Genomic DNA, 12109 nt, shown 5'->3' on the forward strand with positions numbered 1-12109 from the left:
TTTGCTCTGTGACCCAAGACACATTGTCTTTAGATGTGAGATGGTGTCAGACTTCAGTCTTTTAAATGTCTTTTCAAAGTCTCCTAGTGTATGTTAGGCAATACTTTACATTTTGTCAATCACAAGGTAGCCCCCACCCTAAACTATCCCCTGCTTTATGGTTTATTTGACTCTAAATGGGACCATAATTTACTAAATGAACATCATGCTGTATTGAAGAAGACTTGAAATTAGCAACTGAGACTATAAACTCATGTTTAAAATGTTTACTGAGGTAATAAATCAAGAGAGAAGTAGGCTCATTTTCTCATAGACTTCTATACAACCAGAGGAGTCGCCACCTACTGGTTATTAGAAAGAATACAAGTTTAATTTAAGGCACTTTTGTTATTGGCTTCACTTTTCAGAACTTATGGATAGTCTCTTTTGGGTACTTGAAACTTTCCTGATATCCACATTTTGTTCGTGCTCTAGCCATGATAAATAAGCGCCTGCTTGCTCCTATGTATGTCTGTTCAGGCGAAGGAGGTGATACCAGACCCTGAGCTGGTGAGGAAGTTGAATTGGTTCTCCTCGCCTGTCCTGGCTCTGAGTGACGGCTCCTCTGGGACTCCATCCAGCCTGGAGCTCACCTACATCACCGACTTCTTCCTCGCTCTGGCCATCTGTAACAGCGTGGTGGTCTCCTCGCCAAGCCAGCCTCGACATGTGGTAAGTAGATGATCTTCTGCGAAGCATGTCACTTCAAGGACTTGTATCTCCAGAACAATATTTTCACATCTGAAAGATCCAGATTGTACTTGTAGAGGTTTTTCACTTGTTTACATTGTTTGAATTAATTTACTGGGTTCACCGATACCAATATTGCTGTTTTTTGTGTTTGTTTGCTTGAGTGGTTGTAATCGGTTATTTGTTTATATTCATTAGATCAACTGCTTATTTTCTACAACATAAATTTACACTTTACACAAATCATATCCACACATATACACAAATCCTTTTCTCTTTCTTCAGTCTTTTTCTATTTCCTCTTTTTCACTGAATTTCTTCTTTTTTTTAAACCCTAAGAGAGAGAAATATGAAAGTTCATAAATTCACTTAAAGGGGACATATCATGCTAATTTTCAGGTTATTTTGTGTTTCTACTAGAACATGTTTACATGCTTTAATGTTCAAAAAACACATTCTTTTTCTCATACTGTCTGCCTGAATACACCTGTATTCACCATCTGTCTGAAACACTCTGTTTTATCGCATTTCAACGGAATGGCAACGGAATTACATTGCTAGGAAACAGCTTGGGTCCATGTTTACATCCTGTCAGCTGATGTCATTCACATACACTGCAACAGGAAATAAACTGGGACACATTTAGTATGTTTACTTTTAAAACTGTGAAATGGTCTAAATATTGTATATTTGTGACATCATAGATGGACAGAAATCCTAACGGCTTGTTTCGAACGCACAGTTTCTGAATACGGGCTGTGTGTATTTCTCCTTGGATTGAGTGTTTTGATACTTTCACAGTATTTATATATCACTTAAAGCTGCATTATAATATGAAAGACATGAAAATCTCCCTTTTTACAATATGAGACCTTTAAAACTAGCACATTTTGCTTAATTACAATGACTTACTGGGCAGTTCAGCTCAGGAGTTCCCTTACAAAAGCAGATCCCTTGAGCACACAACTTACCTGGTAGAGCAGGCTCCCCATGTACCGATGCTGAGTATTATATCCGACCCTTTGCTGGGTGTCATCCCCTCTCTCTCCCCCCTTTCATAACTATCACTGTTACTATCCAATAAAGACAAAAAAATAGTTTTAAAACAAAAGCTGATCCCATATCCCATGTTCTCTTTTCTTTCTCTTCCCTGCAGGTGCCTGAAGCACGAACGCCTCTCAAGTCCCTGGAGGAAATCAAACTGATTTTCCAGCGCTTCAGCTTCTCTCCTCTGTCAGCCCTCTCCACCCTGTCCCCTCCCCAGATCAAAGGCAGCCCTCGCAGCTTCACCAGCAGGCTGTTTGCCCGGGGGAAGACTGGCTCTTTCACCTTCTCCACGCCCACTAACAGCACCACAGACGGGTCAGAACCAGCTCAAGAAAGCAACCTGGAAACCTACAACGCGAGGCGTAAACTGGACTCATCTTCCAGAGTGGAAGAAGAAGATGCCGGACTGATGGAAGACAGGGAGACAGAGGATTATGAAAAGACGAACCCCAATGGGGCAAGCCCGGATGCGGAGGACCTGATCACAGAAGTGGATCGTGAGTGTAATGCCGATGATGAACTGCTCTATGAGGCGGAGAGTCCAGACGAGGCAGCTCTGGTCCATGCAGCCAAGGCGTACCACTGCACCCTGAGAGGACGTTCTGCAGAGAGCCTGCTGGTGGATTTGCCAGGAATTGGCTCTCTGGCTGTCCAGCTACTCCACATCCTGCCCTTTGACTCCAACAGGAAGAAGATGTCAGTGGTGGTCCGCCACCCGCTCACAGGACAGGTGGTGGTTTACACCAAGGGAGCTGATTCTGTCATCATGGACCTGACTGAGACACCTAAAGGTAATTAACAGAGGGAAAATGGACAAAAACATTAGGGAATACGGCCCTGACTGAAGTACGTTGTCTTTGCCTGACTGATCTAAAGACAAATAATAATAATATTAATAGAAATGTTTGTCTGTATCACTGTCATTCTGTTATGTTCAGGTGCAGATCAGGCTCAGGAGATCTACAGTCACATCCGAGAACAAACCCAAAACCATTTAGACGGCTATGCCAGAGAAGGCCTCCGCACACTCTGCATCGCTAAAAAGGTAACGCTTCAGGACAGTGAAACAAAACAGCTTCGCACACTATTATCACAAATGCACATTTTCTTAGACATTTTCATCACACTATACTATTTACTATCAGGAAGTCCTTTGGCTCTAAACAATAGTTAAGCTCATTAGACCTCAGACCTGAGCTCCCCTGAAAATAACAAGTCCAAGTTTGGAGAGAGATGAAAAACTGAAAAATAATCAATATAAAATAGAAATAAAATCTCATGTCCCATCATTGTGTGCAGCTCTGTGTACTGTTCTGATCATTTGTGAATAATACATCATATAGTTGATCTAAACTTGTTGCATGGTGTTGTTTTTTGTACCTATGTATATTTATTGACTGTAGATTTGGTTATAGATTTATTTTAACACTAATGCAGACTACAGGCCTCTTTAAATCTCAGAATCACGGAACAACACATTTTTATCCCAGACTACACAATTAATTACAAGATTTTTTTAGTTGGGAAATCTGTGACTGGATAATGTGGAAGATTCCTAAATAAAACAAATCAAACAAAGAAATGCAAAGTGAAATACAATACCTCTTGTTACATGTATTTCCTTTTCATGTATGAATTTACTGTCACAATAAATTTTAAAATATATATATATTTATATATATATAAACTTTTTAGAGATTTATTCTTTTATTAATTGTGCTAGGTTCACAAACAATCATTAAACAAACAAACAAAATACTCTTTGGATATTCACACTTTTCACAGTTTCTTTTCCACAGTCCCACAAAAATGTCCGACCAGAGCTCTCTTAAAGATTACGCAAAGTTGATCAAGGTAACCCAGTTCAAAAACAAAAATAGTTCAACTCAAACATCTCTTAATCTCTAAAAGAAATAGTTACTCATGGTGAAAGGAACAACAACGTGTGAATAGAGCCATTAAGTCAGTCAGTCACTCAGTCAGTTTGCAGTCGGTCAACAGCATCTCCGTCTTGTTCGGGCCATAGTGGTGTCCTTGAGTTTGCTGCGATTGCACCGATGGTTTAATCTGAACCGACCGTACGCATCTATTGCAGTTAAGCAGGCGAACCAAACTTTCCTTCCAATAGAGTGCTGCAGGGATGACGTATTTTTGTAGGAAACAGGAAGTTAGCATCGCCCTGATTCCCTCCACAAAAAGCCAATTTGATTTTTTTAGTCGGCGTTATGTACTATTTTTTGTAGTTAGCAACTACACGTATTCAGACACATAAAAGCTTATATCACAGAATAAAATGTTAAAATCTCTTAAGCTCGAGTTAACCACAGACCTTATTTTAGGCATCTCACTAAAAACTCATTCAAAAAGCCCATTGACGTCCAGACGAGGGAACCGGAAGTGCTAAAATGTTAACTCATTTCTGGAGTTTAGGACTCATTCTTGCAGTATTCAATAACTCTATGTAATGGGCACTTATTTAGCTTTTGTCAACTGAATGAATTGGTTTTCATTGTGACATGAATTTTCCATGTCATATTCAAATTGAAAAATAACACAGAAAAAGTGAAGAAGTGTATTGCACTTAGTGCAGCATAGACCTGCTAATACCAAATGCAAAGCACTGTCATTCAAGACCAAGGGCCTTGGAAGGAGGTTATGTTTTCACCGGCGTCTGTCTGTTTGTCTGTCCTTCTGTTAGCAGGATTACTCCAAAAGTTTGCGATGGATTTAAATGAAATTTGTTGGAGGGGTGGAGTAAGGCATAATGAACAATCCATTCGATTTTGGTGGCGATCCAGATCATGATCCAGATGCAGGAATATTTTTAAGGATTACGATCAGCCTGAGCATTAAGACCACAGGGTACAACACATGCGCAGTGTAGCAGATGACGCGTTGATAATGCATAACCCCGCCTCTTTCCTCCAGAGAGCAGAGAGATACGTGTGCGGATGTGTGGCGAGACATCGAGGTGCGGGAGCTGCTGGCCGTCCGCGGTGAGAAAAAAAAACGGTAGATGACGGGATGAGAAACGACGTAGTGTAACGTTATACAGACATAACAAGGCTGCTGAATGAGAGAGTCATCCGCCGATACGTTACATAGAAACACACCGTGTTAATAACAAGCCGACCACCTCACGGTACCGCCAGCTGTGAGCTGTGATCTGTTTTTAAAGTCACGCACCTTGGCAGAGGTCTGCGCTCTCCGAGTGCCATTCTAGTTATCGTTGACATAGCCTGAAGGCAACCACGACAGACAACCTTTCACATTAAAACATTTTTCTGAGAGACATGACTACTGACTGTACATTTAGTTACATTTGTGATTGATCGTCTGCAGTTTTAAGGGGTTGGTTTATTTTCCTCATGTCTCATTCATGAAGTGAAGCATCATGCAGCTGTGTGAGCAGTGCCCGCTCACATACTCTGTTCTAGCCACTGCTATAGAATTGGCTCAACTCTTCCTAAAGATGGCTTAGTAGTCTGCTCAGGAGTGAATGTATGTAAAAAGATGATGGTGTTACTCAGTGTGTGTTCTGTGTGTGGAGCAGGTTCTGGAAGAGGAGGAGTATGAGGTGTGGCTGAAGGGACAGCAGCTGGCAGAGAGCAGTATAGAGAACAGAGAGGAGCTGCTGCTGGACTCAGCTCAGAGACTGGAGACCAAACTCACCCTGCTGGGTAGGACAGCCGCTCGCTGCGGCCGACACACGGACAACTTGTATCAGAGCTGGGAGCGGTGATACTTAAAGTGCTTTGTCTTTGTGTTTGTGTGTGTTCAGGCACCACAGGGATAGTAGACAGACTGCAGGAGAATGTCCCAGAGACCATTGAAGCTCTTCAGAGGGCTGGGATCAAAGTCTGGGTCCTAACTGGAGACAAAAAGGAGACAGCCATCAACATCGCCTACGCCTGCAAACTCCTTCGTCCCAACGACGAGCTGCTGACAGCCAGCTGTGGAAGCAAGGTCAGTGGCTAAGGGACTGTACTGTAGCACCGTTATAGGGCTTATTTGGAAATGATGAAATGTTGATCTATGACTGTTGTTTGGTCTTGCATTGCCCTTTTACGCCTCTTCCTCTCAGCTTGTTTATTCAGCTCTCTAGCTACTGTTTACGTGGTTTATTGTCATCTCCTCATTCCCTCATTCTGCAAGTGCTAAACACTGAATCTATAAGTTGTGGACATGGTTGGCTTGGTTGTCTTAGTGGCTGTTCTGATACCTACAGTAGCTTTTTAAAATGTGTTGAGCCTACTTGTAACTATTTTGTCCATGAAAAAGTCATGTTGCATAGTGTAAGTTTACAGTGTTACATTACAGTGTTTACATGTGCAAACTAGCTTTTCTCCTGCTGGTAGTAGAGTATAATAATGACTAGGTCAGGTCAGCCTGTCTGCCCATTCAACACCCTAGTCCAAGGAGTAGTAGGATTAAAATAAAGTGTAGAGCCTATTTGTAAATAACACTACAGATGCATTAACATATTTAAATCGCATTTCATTACACAGTAGACATTAGAATATTGGGAGGGAGCTCGGAGTAGAGCCGCTGCTCCTTCGCGTCTGCTGCCCCCCCGTGACCCGGCCCGGATAATTGGAAGAAAATGAATGGATGGATGGATGGATGGATGTGAATATATAATGTGAAATATATATTGTGTGTGCGACTTGAAGGTGCTGTTAGAGGAAAGGTCAAGGTCACACAACAGGACTCATCCTCTAGACCAGGGGTCACCAACCTTTATTATCAAAAGAACTATTTTAGGCAAAAAGAAAAAAAATATGTCCGGAGCCGCAAAACATTTGAGCATTGTGATGAAGGTAACACAGTTTATAGTCTAAGTATATAGTATATAAGTCTAATGCAGTGAGGGCCAAAGTAGGAATAACGGCTATTAAAAGAATTTCATTTCCATTTATCATTATTATCTTGTAGGTCTACGGTGATTCTTAAATTCTCCAGTTGTCAATCTGTAGCATATACACTAAATCATTTTTTTTTTTTTTTTATCATTTCCATCAACCAAAATGTGCGTCATCTACGGCCTGGTGCCTTATCCTCTAATTTTGCTGAACATCGATAGCTCAATAAGCTAGCTATGGATTCTAGATCCAAAAAAGAAAAGTCTCGGAGGAACATAGAGAATTTAATAGTGCGTGGACAGACTCTACCACAAAAAAGTAATTAAAACACATTTCCAGAACAAGCACGCTGCATTTGCTGAAAAGCCAGCAGCAGCATCCGGCCAAATGTCCTGAGATGTTTCTTCAATGTCCTGCCTCTCATTTGCACTTGGGCCCTCACTGCATTAGACTTAATAGGCTGTGTTTCCTTCATTACAATGCTCAAATGTTTTGCAGCTCCAGACAATTTTTTTTTTATTGTTTCTGGCCTAAAATGTCTCTTTTGATAGTAAAGGTTGCTGACCCCTGCTCTGGGGGCTGAATTCATCGCAATCTACCCAAAGGTTGTTGAGATATCTTTTTCCTGAATAGTTCCGACAGCTATAAACCCAATCTTCAACCCCAGCTGCTTGAAGGATAAAACTACAAAACAAACCAAATGTAATTGCATACATTTGGATAAATGCAGTGAAGTGAAAGACCTGTAACTCCATGATACAGTACTGATGGATTTTTCTTTCACACATCAGGATATGTGTGCAGCTTTACTTGAGGAGCTCAAACTGGAAGTGCAGCGTGGTGAGGACAGTTTCACTGAACCGACTGCAGCAGGGAATCCTGGGGAATCCTCCTCAGGCGGTGTGGCAGCCTTCATTCTGGTTATAGATGGACGGACGCTGGACTGGGCCCTGCAGGAGGAGCTGAAGAGCAACTTCCTGGAGCTGAGCTGTAAGTGCAAGGCAGTCATCTGCTGCAGGTCCACTCCGCTGCAGAAGAGCCAGGTGGTCCGCCTGATCCGGGACCAGCTTGGTGTCATGACCCTGGCTGTAGGTAAGGACTTGCAGGGAAGTCTTAACACATGATGCTTGTTCATGAATAATTATTTCAAACAACTTGAAGTGTCTTTTTTTTAACATTATATTTATTGTTTTTTTTAACATAGAAAGAATACATATATTGACTTTTATAACACCCTCTCCCCCCACCCTCAACATCACATATTCACGGGAAAAAAAGATAAAAAAGAGTAAATGTTAATAACAGGTATAGTAATATTTTATAGGTGCTTCCAGGAATTGCATAAAAGTGTCCCATACTTCCCTGAATTTATTTGATTTCCCTCTGACCACATAGGTTAATTTCTCCAAAGCAAGTAACCCCGTAACCACATTGCAGGCGTGGTTAGAATGACAGTGATGTGCAGATCCTGATTGGCCGACTACGTTTGTTGCCAAGTTCAGCTGGCATATGCGTGTGTGACTGGAGAAGGGTATTACCCATAGAGTCCAGTAAAGGGCTCCGCCTGTGCTTATAGAACTAGGATTACAATTCTGTAACCTTTTGTAATTGTTAGACCTGTTGATAACTGGTGGACAAAACAACAATTTATTTAATTTAATTAATTATGGATAACATCTTCTACTATGTAATATGCTTTGTACATACCTAAACATGGAGAGCAATGAAAAACTGTTTTTGTCATTTAGGTGATGGAGCCAATGATGTGAGCATGATTCAGGTGGCTGATGTGGGCATCGGGATATCTGGTCAGGAGGGCATGCAGGTAATGACCGCTAGATTCATCCGGACAGAACACTTACCAAAATGACATCAGTCTTTATAAATGACATGAAGGTTGCTGTTGTTGTTTGATAATTGACTTACTGAACTGTATTTGTTTGCATATGATTGAAATCCAAGCTTCCCCAGTGTTTTTACGGTTTCTTACTATTGTCTCATTTGTAAATCATGTTGATTGTGGTGAAGCCAAAGACAATTTTTCACATTGTGAACCGTAAAGTTTCAAACTATCTAACTAGTACATACCTTATCCAGTTGCCACAGTGGAGACAATCACAGAACAAGGACTCATGCCTATTTTGTAGGCTGAAAATGGTGCACTAAAATATACATTGTTTATGTAAACTCTCTACACTCCTCTTATCTCTAAAACTGCCAGAGCTCGTAAGATTCAACTAGAAGTTTGAAAGAAGACACTTTGTGGTCATATTGGCGTCTGTGATATTACAGTTGCAAGGAGATGCTTGTTTTTTTTTTTGTTTTCCTTACTAGCACCTATTGTGTGTGAAGCAGTCAGTAATATTTTTGTCTCTGTGTATCGTTCCCCAGGCTGTGATGTCCAGTGACTTTGCTATCTCCAGGTTTAAACACCTCAGTAGGCTGCTGCTGGTCCATGGCCACTGGTGTTACTCTCGTCTTTCAAACATGATCCACTATTTCATCTACAAGAATGTGGTAAGAGGTCTTTACCGACTCTACTTAGTCTCTGTGTGTTTAAAATGCTTGTAAAATAGCTTGATTTAAAGATAGGGTCGACGATGTTGGAAAGCTAGTATCATTTGAAAGTAGCATCGCCTCAGGAGCTCCGTCTAAACCCCCCCTCCACTCGGGGCTCCTTCCAAGGCAACGCTGCAGTACGCTCCGAAAAGCCAGGTGGTGTAGAAACAAAATAGTCTGTGGATGAGCAAGAAGTCAACGAACCGGAATAACGTTACCGCAAATTGTGATCCGTCATTTCATTCGACAGGCTGCGGCAAAAAGCCTCTTCTTTCCCCAATGTGTTGCCTACTTCTTTCCAAGTATTTAATGACATGTGACTGCCCCTCTTGTCCCTCAGTGAAAAGTCGCAGAGATGTCTGTACAGGCCAGCCTGCTCGGCCAGTCTTCCCTCGAAGGCGCAGCGCGTGCAGTGGGCAAATAGTTACAAAAATTCAGAGGTGCACTACCAGGTGGCGCGACAACTTGCGCAGCCTTTGCACATGATGCAAAAGCTGTGATGATGTAATTTTCTGGCGCGCGCCAGCGTCACTACAGCGACCATAAACCCACCTTATAGATACCCTAAATAAAACAACTCGATCTAATTCTCAAACTATGGACAAGACTATCCATCCATCCATTATCCGTAACCGCTTATCACATTCGGGGTCGCAGGGGGGCTGGATAATCTTAGCTGACATTTGGTGAAGGCGGGGTGCCCCCTTGACATGTCTCCAGACTATCACAGGGCTGACACAGAGAGACAGACAACCATTCACACCTACAGGACATTTAGAGTCAATAATTAACCTAACCTGCATGTCTTTGGACTGTGGGAGGAAACCTGAGAACAAGGAGAAAACCCACACTAAGACTGGGAGAACATGCAGACTCCACACAGAAGGGCCCCAAGCCGGTCCCTCTAGCTGTGAGGCGACAGTGCTAACCACTGCACCACCGTGCAGCCCTAATGTATGAATCATTGTTATATAATATAATAATTATAATATAAATATAATAATTAATTAATAACACTTTTAAGGCGAAGTTACAGTAACTCCTTAAATGGTTTAATTATGACGGTTTCAGTAAGCAGCAGCGGTTAGTGAATGTAACATTATAGTCTATTTTTAGGCTACTTACGCATTGAGTTGGTCCGCTATTGTCTGACACGTTTTTTTGCTGCTGTTTTATTGCAGCGGCCGACGGTCATGTCTCCTTTTCTACATATTATATGCTTTACTTCATCGTAATCTTCCATTAGTAGATGTTTCTCACTGGGTTTAAAGTACGCGGAACACGTAGACTCCATTTCAGCATCAGTAAATCTGTGATCGACCTCGTGGTCTGTTGCAGAAAGCCGTGAATACGCATCTATCTGAATTACTTCCACCTGGCTCAACCTAGTCGCCCCTCCTCAGCCTGGCTTGGCCTTCGTGAAACCTATTAAGCCAGGATGAACTGACTAGACTACTGTAGGTCAAGCCTCGCTTTCTCTCTTATCCTGGATTTCTTTATTCTGCTTTTGTGGACGCTGGTTTGGCACAAGCACTACAAAAGACAACTAACATAAAAAAGAACCAATCAAGATGTTGAATGAGAATCCTCACTGCTGTCTGTGTGTCTGACTGTGTTGCAGATGTATGTGAATCTGCTGTTCTGGTATCAGTTCTTCTGTGGTTTCTCTGGGAGCGTCATGACCAACGCCTGGGTGCTTATCCTCTTCAACCTGCTCTTCACCTCCGTTCCTCCTCTCATCTACGGCGTCCTGGACCGAGTCACGCCTGCAGACACTCTGATGGAGCTGCCTGAGCTCTACCGCACTGTGCAGACCTCCAAGGTGACTGTGCACACACAAACCTGCCATTTCAAAAACCTGCAATCACAGCTGTTATTGTTCAGTATTTTGCTACATTTATTTATGTTATGTCAAACATTTCTTACAATAATTCAGTTCCCTAAGGAATGGAAAAGCTTATGAAATGGTACCACAGTGAGCCAAACTGTGGTCCTGTACAGACCTGGTATTAACACGCGTCCTCAGTGATCGGATCACAAGTGGACAGCTTTAAGTACGTCTGTTCACACCTGGCATTAGAATGCGTCTCCACATGCGTCTCCAGTGGCCACTTGTGATCCGATCTCACTTCCCCGCTCTATATACAAATAAACACGTAGTAAACACACGGCTAATACAGCAGACGTTGTGATGTAATATTACATGAATGTCAGTAGTAATATCCTACATATTCGTGAATTTGGGAACATTTTATTAACATCAAAATATAAGGTTATTGGACCGGCGGTCCTCGGGGACCTCCGCGCCGGCGGTACCGCTGCCTTTGCCAGACAACAGCGGAGCACAGAGCTTCAGAGAGCCGGTGAGGAGAGCGAGCAAGCGGGCGGGTGGGTGTCAGCTCCGTGCAGAGCAGCGGAACAAAAACACCCACACATCACCGACAGTATGATAATAATGCACTTCCCATGTCTAGTCTGACAGTCTGTAGATATATAAACAAGACATATTTTAATAAAATACAGTTGTACCGACAGAATACAGGCGAGCGCAGACCCAGTCTGTATAACGTCCGTCAGTCCAGACCCACTTTTGTACGTCTGGTCGACGTGCAAGTTGGGTTCAATATTTGAACGTCTGGTTAGGGGCCTTTTTGGACATCTGGTTAGGGGCCTTTTTGGACGTCTGCGGACGTGCAAAATGGGTTCAATATCTAGACGTCTGACTAGGACCCCTTTTGGACGTCTGTGGACGTGCAGCTCAGATTGACATCAATAGCTGAACGTTAAAAAAGACGTTTTGAAAAAAGACGTCGCAAAAACTTTCATTTTGGCTCCTCAGTGACGACAGAGACGTTAAATTGTTTTTTTTTTGGACGTGTCTTTGCTCAGTGAGGAGCCCGTTTTGTCATGCT

The 12109-nt window shown here is 42.4% G+C and overlaps 2 protein-coding genes across 3 annotated transcripts in view; one reads left to right on the forward strand and one right to left on the reverse strand.

Annotated features, from left to right (window-relative positions):
• LOC119474418 overlaps positions 1-12109 on the reverse strand; it is an 813351-nt gene that overhangs the window by 653960 nt on the left and 147282 nt on the right. The gene's annotated exons all lie outside the window — the stretch shown is intronic.
• The window catches only part of atp10d (ATPase phospholipid transporting 10D), a 36334-nt gene that overhangs the window by 17156 nt on the left and 7069 nt on the right, over positions 1-12109 (forward strand). For both annotated transcript variants that reach the window (XM_037796437.1, XM_037796438.1), the window contains 9 exons: positions 520-711; positions 1886-2567; positions 2715-2821; positions 5330-5456; positions 5558-5742; positions 7430-7730; positions 8387-8463; positions 9030-9155; positions 10819-11019. In XM_037796437.1, coding sequence (XP_037652365.1) covers positions 520-711; positions 1886-2567; positions 2715-2821; positions 5330-5456; positions 5558-5742; positions 7430-7730; positions 8387-8463; positions 9030-9155; positions 10819-11019 — 1998 coding nt within the window. The remainder of the gene's footprint in view (positions 1-519; positions 712-1885; positions 2568-2714; positions 2822-5329; positions 5457-5557; positions 5743-7429; positions 7731-8386; positions 8464-9029; positions 9156-10818; positions 11020-12109) is intronic.

The sequence above is a fragment of the Sebastes umbrosus genome, chromosome 16 (genome assembly GCF_015220745.1).
Source record: "Sebastes umbrosus isolate fSebUmb1 chromosome 16, fSebUmb1.pri, whole genome shotgun sequence".
In the NCBI taxonomy this organism is placed as follows: Eukaryota; Metazoa; Chordata; class Actinopteri; order Perciformes; family Sebastidae; genus Sebastes; species Sebastes umbrosus.